The 18,006-nt window shown below is 41.4% G+C and overlaps 1 protein-coding gene across 1 annotated transcript in view; it reads right to left on the minus strand.

Moving 5' to 3' along the window:
- Positions 1-18,006, minus strand: part of GRID2 (glutamate ionotropic receptor delta type subunit 2) — a 1,539,079-nt gene that overhangs the window by 365,143 nt on the left and 1,155,930 nt on the right. Inside the window, exon 10 of the mRNA XM_044302725.1 lies at positions 57-254. Coding sequence (XP_044158660.1) covers positions 57-254 — 198 coding nt within the window. The remainder of the gene's footprint in view (positions 1-56; positions 255-18,006) is intronic.

Genomic DNA, 18,006 nt, shown 5'->3' on the forward strand with positions numbered 1-18,006 from the left:
TGTGTATATATATATATATATATATATATATTCATATTATTTCTATTTTAACTTACCTTAAATAGCAGTTCACCTATCACCCCATTCCAAGTACCATCCTCCTGAGGACTTCCATATTTGTGATCTGGGGCAATGTATATCTCATATTTAAATCCCAAATAATTAGATAAGGCATCGAGGACATCAATAGAAAATCCTTTGTATTTCTTTGGCTTTCCCAATACATTTTCCAACACCATTACAAATGGTTCTTCCTGTAAAATAAACACTTATTATAGCAAGAAAATACTACTACTACTACTAATAGTAATTATAACAATATCTAGTAACAATATTAATTAAAATGTAGGTCTTATCATACATGGTAGTTTATATTTGATTTTATTTTTGTATACATATTATTTTTCTTCAAACTTGTGTCAATGGATTTAAACAAAAACATATCAGGTTTATATTTGTGTGTAATAATATCTATTAATATATAAGCGTTCCACCTATACTGTTTCCTATTAAAACCCAAATTTGACGATGATCTGTTTACTTCCTTTAACTTTCTTTTATCTAACTAAATTGCACCAATATTCATAGATCTTCAGCTTAATGGGGTTATCCAACCCCTTTAATGCCCCCCAAAATGCCCAGGCACCTCAAACAGGTTATACTTACCCCACTTCCTGGCACCCATGTTGCTCCTGATGCCCGCATAGCCACCACATCTCCCTGTTGTGCGGATAAAATCACCCGGCGATTGGGAGTGGTAGCCAATAGCAGGCAGAAACTAGAATGAGCCTTCCTAGCTTCACCCATGATTCTAGAAAGACAAATTTCCATTGCGGCCTGCTATTGGCTAACCCCCATCCTTTCCAATGCTGGATGTTTGATCCGTGCGACGGGGAGATGCAGCGGTGGCCATACGAACATCAGGAGCAACATAGGTGCAGGGGTGCAGGATAAGTATAACCTGTATGAGGTGCCTGGGCATTTTGGGGGGCATCATAGGGGTTGGATAACCCCTTTAAAGTTTTGATTAAACAAATACAGCTCTCCATAATATCCAACATGGATGAGCAATTTGTAGCCACCTCTCCCTATTGAGCTTATGAAACTTAGCTCTAACAAACAAAATACCATACAAATGACCAGAAGAGAAATATTTATGAGTGAAAAATTCCCCAAAATTTTTTATGTTGGCACTTTGTCAGTAAGTGGGTTTCCTATAATAAAAGAGATGCATTTCTTGCATATAAACAAGTGGACAAAATTGTTGGTACAAATTCAGATAAAGAAAGAAAAACTATCTCACACTAACAAGGTGCTATTTTGTACATTCACTAAATATATATAATATCACTGCCTGAAGAACGTATTATAAAAGAAAATAATAAAGTATTTATTAAACTCTGGTTAAAAAACAGGAAAGACTGTATATCACTTTCCGTGACTATCAGGCTTCCAGACTCAAGTGCTGTGGCATAGGAGTTTGATTGGATCCACCACACAACTTAAAATCTGGACAAGAACCCTATCCAGCTAGCACATTGGTGCCAATAAATACTGGGGAGGGAATCAGGACACGGTACTTATATTTGAACCAGGTGCAGGTGCATCACTTGAGCAGTCCTACCTAGCATGGATTGCAGAGCAGTTACGAGTGAGTACTAGGCAATTTGCCAAAACTGTCCACAAAGTTGCTGTTCTATATGTGGATACTCACTCAGCTGTCTACAACAGCCTACCCATACATGCAGCCACACACTTGGTCTCGGTATCAGACCGCATACACACTAGCAAGTCAGCTGTTGCGCTGCTTGACACTTGATCTGCACCCTGCCTAGAGAGCCGTGTCCTAATTAAAGATCACCGGCTCAACGCGTTTCACTATGGCACTGTACGCCACAAATCATCAGGAGCGAGAATCTCTTTTAGATAGAATAGCATGTGGAGCAGAACCAGACTCACACTTTTGCGTGTCAAGGCTCTGGCGCTATGATGGCCGTGATAGCGGCAGAGACCAGGCAGGATGAGGCTTTTTATAGCGCTGCAACATCACAGGGGCTGGCTAGCTGCTGATTGGCTGTCTGCGTTGCATTGTGGGTGCTCCCTCGTTCCCGGGCTTCTTACTTTCACATTGTAACATGTACAGCAGCCATTTCACCCAAAAATATGATTCGTTACCACGAATCACCAGGGAATTCAAATTCATGACAAATCAAATTTTTCCTGAACTTCAGATCAAATTCCCCTTTGTCAACTTCGATTTGCTTAACACTAATGATAATTTAGTGGCTCTAACGCCCTAACTGAGCAGGCTCGTAGTGTTGTATAGATTAAGACTTTTGTAGCTACATGAGTGTTTGGCAGTGTGGTGTCTTGGATCTTAAAGCACATTATAACGGGTAAAGGCCATTAGCATGTGTGCATTGGCGGTGATTAGTTTGCACCACACATCAAATAATTAAAGCCTGATTTTAAATGTTGTGATTTTCAATCTAGCTACTTTGTCCTCCTCACAGTGTAAGATTATGAACAAACAACTCCAAGCAAGAGAGTATATACTACTAATAAAGCCTCATTCACACATCAGTGTTTCACGGACGTGTGCTGTACGCTGTCTCCATGGACAGCACACATCCTCATTCCGTTTAATGTGTGTATTCACACATCGGTGTTTTAGTACGTGTTTTAGAATGCATAGATTCATTCTCTATTTTGTCTGTGTTCACAGATCCATCACACCCATTATAGTCTATTACCCCATCCGTGTTTCACGGATCATTCAGAAGAGATGCTTCGAAAATCACTTTTCAGCTTTTCAGTGTCAGTGAAACACGGATGAGACACAGACAGCAAAAAAATGGACATATAAACCCAACATGGGTCCATCACGGACATCTTCATGGAGTCATCATTTACCACCTTTTCACGGATTTAAGCACGGACACGGACTTGTGAATGAAGCTTAATACACCAGCTTTATCAGTCAGCTTCTTATGGTCTCCTGTGCTTTACATTTGCCTGATGATAATATTATATAGGGTCACTTTAGACCATCTTTAACATTGATGGTCCAATAAAGGGTTTGTTGTTTTCTTTTAACCATTGCTGCACAGGTAATAATTGTGCCAAGAGATGAGAATCCCCAAAACATCCCAATACTTTATTTCAGAATTCTGTTGTAGAACATATAATATACATTTTTGCTTGTTTGTTTTTTAAATCAGACATTCCCTTTAGATCCATATTTCAGCCTTATACAAGGAAACTATGGGGACATTTACTAAATGCGTAAGAAGATCGCACGTTTTTTCGTAAGCCATTTGTGTGGCAGAAGGTGCAACATTTCCCCCTTCATGCCACTATTCAGAAGTGGCAATAAAAGGGGCATACTATGGATGGGTAGGATGCAGCACCGCAGTCCCGCCACATTTATCTTTCATAGAAATACTTAAGTCTACAGCAACTGGGAGGCTGCCATAAGTGTGTCGCATGGCACAGCTGGAAGATACACCAAATACATGAGAGGCGTGTGCCTTCAGCAGCACAGGAGGATCAAGACTGGAGTACCGTAAGCTTGTTTTGATAAATGTCCCCCTATGTCTGCACAATAGAAAATGTTATCTTGTAGCATGTACTTTTTATTATATTGGGCAGAGATGTCCATTAATAACACTGGTTAGCGCTACTTTTATTCAAATGTATATTAAAGTATTTTTAGGGTATCTTTATGTCATTGGTTCTGAATATGGCATTTGTTTTCCCGGATTAGGTCTATTTTTTTAGATAATTGATTCTCCATTAGGAAAAAAAGTGCAATAACTCTGTTGGAAAGACATAACATACCCACAAATCATATGGAATTTGTCTCAACTTTAACAAAAGTGATCGTATGAAATATCTAATGGTGTTGTATTTGTTACAATAACAGAACAACAAAGTAAGCTAATTCAGAAAATCTCAATTAAGGGCTCTTTCACACTTGCGTTGTCTGGATCCGGCGTGTACTCCACTTGCCGGAATTACACGCCGGATCCAGAAAAACGCAAGTGAACTGAAAGCATTTGAAGACGGATCCGTCTTCAAAATGCGTTCAGTGTTACTATGGCAACCAGTCCTGGTTGCCATAGTAGGAGCGGGGGAGCGGTATACTTACCATCCGTGCGGCTCCCGAGGCGCTCCAGAATGACGTCAGAGCGCCCCATGCGCATGGATGACGTTTCCATGCGATCACGTGATCCATGCGCTTGGGGCGCCCTGACGTCACTCTGGAGCGCCCCGGGAGCCGCACGGACGGTAAGTATACTGCTCCCCCGCTCCCCACTACACTTTACCATGGCTGCCAGGACTTTAGCGTCCCGGCAGCCATGGTAACCATTCAGAAAAAGCGTTAGATCCGGTAATGCGCCGAAATGACGTTTAGCTTAAGGCCGGATCCGGATCAATGCCTTTCAATGGGCATTAATTCCGGATCCAGCCTTGTGGCAAGTGTTCAGGATTTTTGGCCGGAGCAAAAAGCGCAGCATGCTGCGGTATTTTCTCCGGCCAAAAAACGTTCTGGTCCTGAACTGAAGACATCCTGATGCCTCCTGAACGGGTTTCTCTCCATTTAGAATGCATTAGGATAAAACTGATCAGGATTCTTCCGGCATAGAGTCCCGACGACGGAACTCTATGCCGGAAGACAAGAACGCACGTGTGAAAGAGCCCTAATACGTAGAAAAATGCTGTTTGAGGGATTTTTCTTGTGTGTTATCAGGACAATCACATTATAAGCTCAAGCAGTAGAATGCCATCATATGTGTGTCCATACCTTTCCTCTATCATCTTTATATCCCTGGTGAAACTTGTTCCTCACTCAAATCACCATCACTATCCTGAATTCTATACAAGTAGTAATTGAGAAAGTGCACCTATATTTCCATATTAATATCCAAATTTAGAAAGTTTGTGAATATATTTTAAATATTTTATTAGTGTACATTATGAATCTGAGGACCATCGAAGACTCCTTCTTTTATTTATTTTTTAATTTCTCATTCCTGGGAATAATCTACAATTGTATAAGAAACAATCCCCATATTTGTTCAAAGCTTTCACATATTACTTCATTAGTCCCTGCTTTATATCGGAGAATGTTTTCTTATCAGTGGCTAAGATATTTGCTGCACCTAGCCCCTGAAGGCCATGATACTTTTTAATGTACATGTCAGTAGCTGCAGGTTGCATTGGGGTAAAATCTCTATTTGAGGCATATGCAGCATAAAAAAACTAAGACAATTCCACAACGCTAGTCATTTTTAGATTTAGTATCCTCAAAGTACCCTAACTTTGTTGAACCATCATTGGCAACTAAAAAAAAAAATGTGTAGGGCAGTGACTCTCTATAATAAGGAGGATTTATTTATGTAGATTGTGCCTCATATTTTTCACTGTCTGTAGTTGCATATTCGTATGCAAATAGCGTCACAACACTGTATAATTATTTGCATATTCATATGCATCTATGCCATATAAAAACCATATTTTGTTCAATAATTATTTGACTATTAGATAATTGCTTATAGAGTTCCAGATTTAATATTCAACACTTAACACTATTTCAAATAATTGCTCACTTGATTTACAGCATTGTTTTTACAGCTGTCCTAGTTCATTTAAATCCTTAATTAAACAAGAGAAAAACACTTTCTGGTCGTTTAACAAGTAAAAAGGTAGAAACCAATTATGCAGTATATGATTATTCTGAATTTTAAACCACTGGAACTGAGTTTGTGATCTCATATTAATTTGATTATAAAGTGATTTAATATGTTTATGCAGTATTACAAGGACTTACAATATTGCTAACTAAATAATAATGTTTTGAGAATAAGGGACAAAAATACATTTAGCTCCTGGCAGGGTGTACATAGAAGCCACTACGCCTCATAGCAAGAATCTAAATTGGGTCCACATGCGCTGTTCATAGCCCCTCCCACTACCCCATCCTTACCAGCAGTGTACTGATATGTGAAGTATGAGGTATAAATTACAGCTCGTACCTCACATATCACCCGAGCACAATGGAAGTCAATGGGAGAACCCAAGCATTAAACCAGGCACCCCCTGCTCTGAAGAGGGGAGGGTGTCTAGTTCACATGAAAAGGTCATAAATTGATGGAAACACCACTGAAATTGTTCAGGAACAGCATGGGGAGGATGTCTATATGCATCTTAAACTCCCAGGTCGCTGCTGGGAATGATATTTTCCGAGTAGTACGCCACTTTTACAGACTGACAATAATACGCACAAAACCAAAGATACAACTGGTGCAAATGTTCATGTAGTGGGACTCCTACACTCATAAAGCCTATGCACTAAGGGCTGCCAAAAATTACAAGGAACCCACACTCCAATACACCCTTTATTACACATAAAGGAGGGCATCATACACCTTTGTAAAATTAAGATTGATGGCCTGTTGGTGAGCTGACCCTCTAAAAAATTATATGCGAGGGCCTGCAGATGAGCTGACCTTCTAAAAAATTATATACGAGGTCCTGTAGGTGAGCTGACTCTGTAAAAGATTGTAGGTGAGGGCCTATAGGTGAGCTGACCCTGTAAAGGATTGTAGGTGAAGGCCTACTGGTAAGCTGACCCTCTAAACAATTATATGCGAGGGCCTGCAGGTGAGCTGACCCTCTAAAAAAATTATATACGACTGCCTGCAGGTGAGCTGACCCTGTAAAAGATTGCCGGTGAGGGCCTATAGGTGAGCTGACCCTGTAAAAGATAGTAGGTGAGGGCCTACAGGTCAGGTTACCCTGTAAAACATTATATACAAGGGCCTATAGGTGAGCTGACCCTGTAAAACATTAGATGCAAGGACCTACAGGTGAGCTGCCCCTTTAAAACATATGCAAGCGCCTGTAGGTGAGATGACCCTGTAAAAGATTGTAGGTAAGAGCCTGCTGGTGAGCTGAGCCTCTAAAGAATTATATATGAGGGCCTCCAGGTGAGCTGACACTGTAAAGCATTATATGTGAGGGCCTGTAGGTGAGCTGACCCTGTAAAACATTATATTTGAGGGCCTGAAGGTGAGCTAACCCTGTAAAATATTGTAGAAGAGGGCCTGCTGGTGAGCTTACCCTCTAAAAAATTATATGTGAGGGCTTGCAGATTAGCTGACAATGTAAAAGATTGTAGGTGAGGGTCTGCTGGTGAGCTAACCCTCTACAAAATTATATGCCAGGGCCTATAGGTGGCTGACCCTGTAAAACATTATATGGAGGGCATATATGCTAGGGCATTATATGCCACGAATAAGCATGTTGATATGATGGTTGAGGAGGAGGAGGATGAGAAAAGGAAGATTCAACCATATACCCTTCTTTGTGGTGGAAGGGGTGCATGGGAATACAGTGCATTCAGTACATCATAAACAACACATTTAAAGTGCCTTTATGTTCATCAGCTTTACTCTGGTGGAGTCGAGAAGTCATGGTCAATTCAGGCCTTGTTCATTTTTATAAGAGTCAACCTGTCAGCATTTTCAGTTGACAGGTGGATACGCTCATCTGTTATAATGCCACCAGTAGCACTAAATACCCGCTGAGACAAATCGCTGGCGGCAGGGCAGGCCAGCACCTCCAAGGCGTAGAGTGCCAGTTCATGCAACATGTCCAGCTTGGACACCCAGTAGTTGTAAGGCACTGAGGGATCATTGAGGACGCTGACACAGTCTGCTATGTACTCCACCATCTTGAAAAATGTTTCCCTCCTTGTGACACTAAGTTTTGCATCAGGGTGAGGGTGCTGGCAGGGTGTCATGAAACTGTCCCAGGCTTTATAGAGTGTTGCCCTGCCTCTGTTGGAACTGATGTGTGTTCCCCTTGTCACCCCTCATCAGTTGCCCAAGGAACTATGGTCTCTGCCGCCAACGTTGTCAGATGGAAATCTTTGGAGCAATTTTTCAACAAGGACCTTCTGGTATTTCACCTATTTGCTTGTCCTCTCCACCAGAGGAATGAGAGATGAGAAGTTCTCTTTGTAGCGTGGGTCGAGAAGGGTGAACAACCAGTAATCCGTGTTGTCTAAAATGCGTATAATGCGAGGGTTGCTGGAAAGGCAGCCTAACATGAAGTCAGCCTTGTGTGCCAGAATACCAACAGGCAAGACTTTGCTGTCGTCATCAGGAGGATGACTCTCAATCTCCTCTTCCTCCTCTTCTGCCCACCCATGCAGAATAAATGGAATTAAACTTCCATGGGCACTACCCTCTGTAGTGGAGGCAACCCTCTCCTGCTCCTCCTCCACCTCGCCCAATTCACGCTGAGAAGGTCTATCACCCTGTGTAATGTCTTCCCCCATTTCCACTTCTTCCACAATCAAAGCGTCGTCCTGAGTTGACACAGAAGTGGGATGGTTATGCTGATAATTGCGTTATCGCCACTCACCATCTATTTTGATTCCTCAAAGTTTCTTTAAAACCTCACGAAGGTCAGACATCCATGCTCACTCCTTGCTTGTGAATAGTGGAAGCTGACTGAAAAGGCTATGACCATGTTGCAGCTGGTATTCCACTGCTGCGCACAAAGCCTGGCCAACATGTAGAACATCGAGTTCCAGCACATGCTCATGTAGCACAACAGAAGGTGAGCTGGCAATTTCCAGCACTGCTGCAGTGTTGACAGACTGGCTAAAGCTGTCGATGACTTGCGTAAATGTGCACACATGCGACACACCTTCACCAGTGGCTCAGGCAAATTGGGGTATGTTTTCAGAAACTGCTGAACCACTAATTTTAAGAAGTGGGTTAGGCATTGGATGTGTGTGAGCTTGCCAAGCTCCAAAGCCGCCAACAAGTTACGGCCATTACGGCCATGCCTATCTCTAGGTTGAGTGGCGAGAGCCTCAGCTCAATCTGGTCTCTTATCCCCTGCAGCAGCTCTGCGGTGGTGTGCTGTTTGTCCCCTAAGCATATCAGCTTCAGCATGGCCGGTTGCTGCTTCCCCACTGCAGTGCTACACTGCTTCCAGATACCGACTGATGGCTGACTGGTGCTGCACGCAGATAATTCGGAGGTGGAAGTGAAGTAGGAGGCAGAGGAGGAGAAGTAGGGTTTGGAGCCATTAACGTAGGTGCTGGCGGAAACCCTGATCAATGTAGGGCCCACAATCCTTGGTGTCGGTAGCACCTGTGCCATCCCAGGGTACGACGTGCTCCCAGCCTCCACAAGGTTCACCCAGTTTGCAGTCATGGAAATGTAGCGTCCCTGGCTGAATGCACTTGAGAGGATTGTATTGAGCAGACTCTAGACTGGACTTGGTGGAAGACAGGGTGGTGCTTAAACGACTGGAAGCATTATCTGCTGCAATCCAACCGACCACCTGGTCGCACTGGTCTTACTTCAATAGTGGTGTCCTGCGCCACACTGCAAACTGGGACCTGAAGCTATGTATCGTGGATGATTGTTATTCTTGTGCTCTGGCAGCAGGCACAGTTTCACCGTGCACAGGGCCATGGCCTCTGCATGCACAATCAGTATCATGGCCACTGCCCCATCCCTTACTGCTCGCCTTCTTTATATTAAATGTTATATATGCTTAAAAGTCTGTCACACGTAAAGTAGGGTAGGATTTGGAAGTGTATGCACAAACAAATTTAAAAAGGTATTTGGGATGTGGAAACGTCCCACAGGAGATATCCCACAGATAATGTCAATGCTGTCACCAGCAGCTAATAAAAAATTACAGGGAATGTCACAGGTATTTGGGATGAGGAAACGTTATACAGGAGAGGTATCACCGGTAATGTCACTGTCCGCAGCATCTACGAAAAAAGTACACTGTATGTCACAGATACATTTTTTCAGCGCACGAGTTACACTGCAGATGTGACACTGGTAATGTCACTATCAGAAGAGGACACCATCTATTAAAAAGGTACACTGTATGTCACAAATAATTTTTTTCAGCGCACACGTTACACTGCAGATGTGACACTGGCAATGTCACTGTCAGAAGCGGACACCATATATTAAAAAAGTACACTGTATGTCACAGATAAATTTTTGGATGTGCAAACTTTGCACTGGAGATGTGGCACAGCTAAAGTCACTGTCCGCAGCGGACACCGTCTACAGAAAAAGGACACTGAATGTCACAGATATTTTTGGGATGCGCACACTTTACACTGGAGATGTAGTGCAGGTAATGTCACTGTCCACAGTGAACACAGTCTATGGAAAAAGTACATTGGATGTCACAGATTTTTTTGGATGCGCACACTTTACACTGGAGATGTGACATAGCTAATGTTTGTCTGTCTGCAGTGGCCTAACTATTGCACGCTATTTAGCGCAGGATGCGCTAAAAATAGATATTGCTGCCACACACAACAATACTTCAAAGGACTTTCGGTTCTGCAAAGCTTTAGCTATTTAGCGCAGGTTGCACTAAAAATATATATTTCTGCTGCCAGACACAATAGTCCTTAAAAGGACTTTTGGGTCTCTGAAAAGTTTTTCTAATAAAATTATTCCTATATCACACCCTACACTGTCTGTCCCTTACTCAGCACATCTCTCCACAACTAAGACTGAGCAGAACACGCGTCATTGGGTGCAATATAGCAGCCAGCTGGCCAGCCAATCACTGTAATGCCAGTAACCAACATGGCTACGGCATTACAGTGAGAGCAGAACCTATCTGCACGTTTATTGGCTACGTAGCCATGTGCCGAGCAGACTCGCCATGTGCCAAGCATTGAGATGCTCGAGCCAAACTGGTGTTTGGCCGAGCATGCTCGATCAACACTAGGGGCAAATGAAGAGGACCTCCTCTTACCACGCCATTCTAGTCTCAGTGGAGAGCTCATCTTCCATGCTGGTTGGGGTTAAAGGACCTGTGATGATGCTCTGCTGTGCAGTTCTTTTACTAGGGGACTACACCATGCTCTGTACAGCTCCTTTACTAGACATACAGTGCTTGTGATGCTGAAGATGATGTAATCGCAGGTCCTGGGAACTGCACCAGTCTTAGTGCAGTTCCTTTACTACATGTACAGGACCTTGCTCCACTGATGGTGGGGTACTGTACTGAAGCTGGACAAAATGAGTGTAATTAGGGGGCATGATCTATCCTCCACTGTGGGTCCCATTTCCCCATGAGCCCTATAGTGTGGTCTGCCCCTATTGGAGGTATGCCACTGGCTACTGATTCTGAATCTTCCAAAAACAAAACTTCTGTTTGCACCAACTATAACATGCCTAAACTCGACATTTCTATTTCTTAGGCAGCAGACCTTCTATTTTGTCTGCATGGTATATTTTTTGCTTATTTTTTATTTTGCCAAAAGCCAGTCATACATGAAGACAACTGTGAAGGAGACACTGTTTCAAAGTTGTATTGTACAGTACAGACCAAAAGTTTGGACACACCTTCTCATTCAAAGAGTTTTCTTTATTTTCATGACTATGAAAATTGTAGATTCACACTGAAGGCATCAAAACTATGAATTAACACACAATTATATACATAGCAAAAAAGTGTGAAACAACTGAAAATATGTCATATTCTAGGTTCTTCAAAGTAGCCACCTTTTGCTTTGATTACTGCTTTGCACACTCTTGGCATTCTTTTGATGAGCTTCAAGAGGTAGTCACCTGAAATGGTTTTCACTTCACAGGTGTGCCCTGTCAGGTTTAATAAGTGGGATTTCTTGCCTTATAAATGGGGTTGAGGCCATCAGTTGCGTTGTGGAGAAGTCAGGTGGATACACAGCTGGTAGTCCTACTGAATAGACTGTTAGAATTTGTATAATGACAAGAAAAAAGCAGCTAAGTAAAGAAAAACGAGTGGCCATCATTACTTTAAGAAATGAAGGTCAGTCAGTCCGAAAAATTAGGGAAAACTTTGAAAGTGTCCCCAAGTGCAGTCACAAAAACCATCAAGCGCTACAAAGAAACTGGCTCAAATGCGGACCGCCCCAGGAAAGGAAGACCAAGAGTCACCTCTTCTGCGGAGGATAAGTTCATCCGAGTCACCAGCCTCAGAAATCGCAGGTTAACAGCAGCTCAGATTAGAGACCAGGTCAATGCCACACAAAGTTCTAGCAGCAGACACATCTCTAGAACAACTGTTAAGAGGAGACTGTGTGAATCAGGCCTTCATGGTAGAATATCTGCTAGGAAACCACTGCTAAGGACGGGCAACAAGCAGAAGAGACTTGTTTGGGCTAAAGAACACAAAGAATGGACATTAGACCAGGGGAAATCTGTGCTTTGGTCTGTTAAGTCCAAATTTGAGATCTGGTTCCAACCACCGTGTCTTTGTGCGATGCAGAAAAGATGAACGGATGGACTCTACATGCCTGGTTCCCACTGTGAAGCATGGAGGAGGAGGTGTGATGGTGTGGGGGTGCTCTGCTGGTGACACTGTTGGGGATGTATTCAAAATTGAAGGCATACTGAACCAGCATGGCTACCACAGCATCTTGCAGCGGCATGCTATTCCATCCGGTTTGCGTTATGTTGGACCATCATTTATTTTTCAACAGGACAATGACCCCAAACACACCTCCAGGCTGTGTAAGGGCTATTTGACCATGAAGGAGAGTCATGGGGTGCTGCGCCAGATGACCTGGCCTCCACAGTCACCGGACCTGAACCCAATCGAGATGATTTGGGGTGAGCTGGACGGCAGAGTGAAGGCAAAAGAGCCAACAAGTTCTAAACATCTCTGGGAACTCCTTCAAGACTGTTGAAAGACCATTTCAGGTGACTACCTCTTGAAGCTCATCAAGAGAATGCTAAGAGTGTGCAAAGCAGTAATCAAAGCAAAAGGTGGCTATTTTGAAGAACCTAGAATATGACATATTTTCAGTTGTTTCACACCTTTTTGTTATGTATATAATTTCACATGTGTTAATTCATAGTTTTGATGCCTTCAGTGTGAATCTACAATTTTCATAGTCATGAAAATAAAGAAAACTCTTTGAATGAGAAAGTGTGTCCAAACTTTTGGTCTGTACTGTATATATATTTTATGCGCTTGGAATACCACATGTTATAGCAGTATTCTCTATATAAATTACAAATTGGACAAATAGTGAGGTATCACTACTTTATAAATTGTAAATTCAGGAGAAAGATATGTATGTTTCTTTCCATTTCTCCTGATCCAGTTGGTAAAATCCCAACCTGATCACAGAACTGGTTGCTTTGCAAATCTTACCTAATCTTCCTTTGCAGGTACAAAAAAGCAGGTGTTTGACTAACAACAGCTCATAAATTAGGCTTCAGGCCTCATATATCTTGTCAAAAACCTTGTGAGGGAGCAGAAATACTGTTGGTAACAAAGCCCATTATTACCCATGTAAACATTATATTATATGTTATAGGTATGGTGCACGTTTTCAAATAGGAAGAATGATGCTGATGTTGATTTCTTTTATGTATTTCACCCATTGCAATGAGGGAAATTCATAAATAAAAATGAATCAAATTTCAGAACAGAGTTTGTTATAGATTCCCTAGCTGATTAAACAGTATCTTACATTGTTTTATACCACAGTTTCTCTTTAATAAGTATTTGCTATATATCTGCATTCTTTTCAGTGTGACAAAAGATTTGTCACAATTAAAAATAAAAAAAGAAGCAGGAAAATGTTCTAATTAGACCATTGCAAACAATTGATTATTTACATATTTCCAAGTTTCAAGCAGCTGGCCTGCAGAGCTTCATTTGTAGTGAAATGCAACCTAATGTGTCAAAACAATAAAGAGTAACCTACTTTAATGAACAATGTTTTAAAAAAGGCAAAATGTTATATTTGTAATTGACAAACATTTGAATAATAAAAGTATGATAGTGGAAATGCATAATTACACTACCGTAATTGTGTAGAGATGTAGATATAGAGATGTAGATCGACTTTCAGATTTTTTCTTTGGTTCAAATAAATATGGTCAGGATCAAAAGAGTCCCAGTTGCCCTAAAAAGTCATATATTACACTCTAAGGTGTGTACTCTAATGTCTAGTATCCAACTCTATTCAAGGTCTTTAAAATTATCCCTTTTTGGGGGGCAGTGGCGGCTGTTTATACACACAGGGGAACAGATATCTTCCCATGTGTGAAGAAAAACATGTGGGGGGTTCAGTCAGCACAACCCTGTATGCAGGTGCAGATTGCTATGGCGAAATACACATACAAACGCAAAAACACAAATGCAATCGTACTCTGCAACCAGCACTCTGCCCTGCCTCTATGCTGGATGTTGAAAGAGGCATTAGTGTACATTTTGGCCAAAGCGTAATGAGCCACTCACCACGTCAAGGTCGCCTCTATGAGTGGTCCCTACCACTAGTTCCTACCTGTTATGGGCCATGACAGCCACACAAAATCCAGGGAACGCAGGTACAGCATGCACGCCAGGCACACTCTGCTTTTAACCCCGTCCGGTGCCATAATAGCTTTCATCGGATCCAGGGATGCCCTGCCTCTATGCTGGATATTATCCCATCTGTGGCAGAAAAGTGGTGCCAAAATTCAGAAACTTTGGTGCACGCTGCAGTTGCGCAATGCTTTATGGATTGTTGGGGGTTTTGCTCATTGGTCCCCATTTTTCAATGTAGTGAGCAGTGAAGGGCTGCAGCATGTGGTCCATCCCTTGTATTATGATCTATGCCAGGAAACTTGCCTAGATTATGGCAGGTATCTAGACCAGCTATGTACCTTGCTTGTCTAGATCTCCTCTTCAAGTGAGATATTAAGGCTGGCATGTAAATCAACAATCTAGATATATGTCCCCCACAGTGAATGGCTTATTATCCTTTTTTGGGAAGTAGCAGCCCCAAAGCGTGGAGCCCCAAAGCGTGGAAGATAATGAACAAGACAGGAGATTTGTGTCTCTTCAAGGGCAGTAGTAGCAGCAGCTGATGCACAAAAATTGAACATAATGGACAAGGCAGAAGAAATGTGGCTCTGTAGGGATAGTAGTATCAGCAGTAGAGGTAGTAGCAGCTACAGCTACATTAGAAGCAGCAGTATAGTATGGAACATGGTGGACAGGCAGACAGTGGCATTAAAAGGATGATTACAAATAGCCAGTCCCCACTCTCTACAATGGCAGATCGAGTGGTGTGTGTGAAAATCCTCATGGATTCATATGTGGTTCATTTTCACAAATGTAATGTTTTCTACACTTATAGAGGTCAGAACTGTCCACTTCAATGTGACACTAGAAGTACAGTTCTCTGACAGTACACTGAAGGTTGGACAAGACAGTCCATCAATGAAAAACTGAACCTGTTCCTGCCACTGGCTCAGTCTATTGACAAGGAAGTCCATGGAGTCAAAGATCAGGGTATTTTACAGAGAATGGGCACAGTCCAGCTATGACTATAGTCATTCAGGCATTGCATAAATGTTCAGGTTGGCACAGTGATTGCAAAAACAGTTCTGTCCTGTTCAGCAAACTGTATTGGCTGCTTCTATTGCTGTTTCTGTTACTGTATTACTGCAGATAGAGAACATAGTACATGGGGAACATAGTGAAGAGCGATTACAAAAAAGAAAGGCCCACTACAAGATAACTGAACAATACGGCAGGCACATTGGTGGACAGAAGGCATACTATCAGCACCAGGAAAAATATTGAAAAAGATTTGGGACTAGGAATTTTGTGATACAGATTAGTGTGATTGACACTAATAATAAATTGACTTGTATAGCAGTTACACAATGTCACACTGGCTCCAGTCTCTAAAAGCTCCCTCTCTACTAGTTAGTAAATTGAAATCTAACTGGATATTGTCTTCTCACTGTAAAAGGTCTCGATGTGCCAGATGCCCTATCATTCTATGTATGACCCCAGAAAACCATGTAGTTGCTGGTTGTGTAGTACTCCACACTACTACAGTTCCTCACAACTATAGCACCTGAGGATTGCTTGAGTCTGACTATAAGGCATTATCGGCAAGTTCATCCGGCTGGAGTAATGCCCAGGGTCATGTGATCCTCCTTATTCATCCTCCCTTACAATTTTCTGAATTGCTAGAACCCATTAATGTTATCATTAATTTGATTTATATGGAATCAATTTGCTCATCTTTATGTGTGTGTGTTTTAGCCATCTACAAGTTGGAAATTAAAGTCAAGCAGTATGTAGCTTTATAATAAAAAAAAGAACAATATAAAATTTATCCTGACCTGTCTATTTAAATGAGATCTCCCAGCTGACATATGAGGGGACCACCACAGAATTTAAAATTAATACAGGTTTAAATTGCATATAAAATCAGCAGTATGATCAGGGCTAGCCTGAATATTGGAGAATAATGCTGTTTCCAATGGTGAATTACCAGAAGATGCCATAATCTTGGATGCCCTTGGTAACTATCGTATAATTAATTAATCACTGCAATTGTTTTCATTTTGCTGTTCATCGAAAGGAAAAGAAAATTGGAAATACTACTGTAGATGATAACCTAGCCTAGTTCAAATACAGCAAATGTACAGTTTAGATGCAGGGCTTGTAAAAAGTGCACTAGATATTAAAAATTCTGAAGAAATACCTTTTATTAACCTATGCTCAAACGTATCAGGCATCTATGATAAGACCATCTAATTCTTCCCAACTCCTCAAAGATCCATTGATTTTATAATTTGAGAGTTATACTATGTATACAGTGTGAAACTAGTTCATATACTGTACATGTGTAAAGAGAAGCACAGTTATACATACAGTGCAGTCCATAAAACTTTGGCTCTGGGAGAACTATAACAATGTGTATTACAAACGTTATGCCTTCTGCTCAGATGTTAATAAGCTATAGTCTTTACTCTCTGTATCTTCATTCGGATTTGCAAAGATCATTAAAATGTTTTGCCTGCTGGTAAAATTTTCTAAATGCACAGAGGAATTTGCAATTACTGCTTTTTTTTTTTTTTTTTTTTGCTAGATTCATTCAAAGCTGGCTATGCTGATTCAATTTTCAGGAAGTAATGCATTTTTATTTTTACATTCAGTACAGAATGTCAGATTTATGATATTTAGACATAATTTTGCCTTAAACATTGTGACATTTGCCAGACAGCTACACACCTACACTACAGAGACAAAATGATAACTTTTTTCCCTTCAATTGTAATTTAAGAATACTGTACAACCAAGAATTTCTAGTTCTAGAAAATAAACTCAAATACAGCACAGAGGATACAGTTTAATCCTGAGAGTGATAGGATGATTACTAATAAAATGTCAAAAGACAATTACAAGCTTTCAAGGCAATTGCATGATTTTTTTTTTCTTTTTCATCAAATACCAGCAAAGGACAACTTGTGCATGATTGAAGACATATCCTTATCTCCTAATATGATTAAATCTTTTTCTGGGAATCTGTAACCAGATTTATGGTGTCCTAACTAAGGGCAACATAAACTCCTTAGCAAAATGCTGGGTCACTTTCTTTAATTGACCTAGCCATTTTGCCAAAATCTTCTATTGAAAAGCTCCAGCACATGCCTATAAGACCCCTTATTCATTAGCCCCTTGCTATTCCACCCACCTGCTGCTGATTAATATGGGGAAAAAACTGTCATTCAGAGGTAGGCAGATCCATAAGTTAATGAATATGGGGACTCATTGGCATGTTCTGGAGCAGTTAGGATTTAAAAGTAGTTACAGGGATGTTCCCATGATCCAAAAATGCTTAGTACTGTGACCACAGATAGGTTGTCCAAATACATTAGATGCCTGTCAGCCAAACCAGGTAATTTCTGTGGGGCTGGACAACCATCTGATGTGTATGTGACCTCCCCACCTTGAGTGGTGGATATCAGAGAAGATAAGGATCAGGCAAGTTGGAATTCAATAGGCCTATCCTTTTGTTCTTGGGGGAACACATGCATGCTTGGCCAAGGCCATGCCCATGAGAGATTGGGAGTTACAGATGATGGTCACCAGTTATCTTATGTGTATGGGCGGCCTAAGATAGATAACAAAAAGAGTAAATATACAGTCCCT

This window comes from Bufo gargarizans, chromosome 1 (assembly GCF_014858855.1).
Source record: "Bufo gargarizans isolate SCDJY-AF-19 chromosome 1, ASM1485885v1, whole genome shotgun sequence".
In the NCBI taxonomy this organism is placed as follows: domain Eukaryota; kingdom Metazoa; phylum Chordata; class Amphibia; order Anura; family Bufonidae; genus Bufo; species Bufo gargarizans.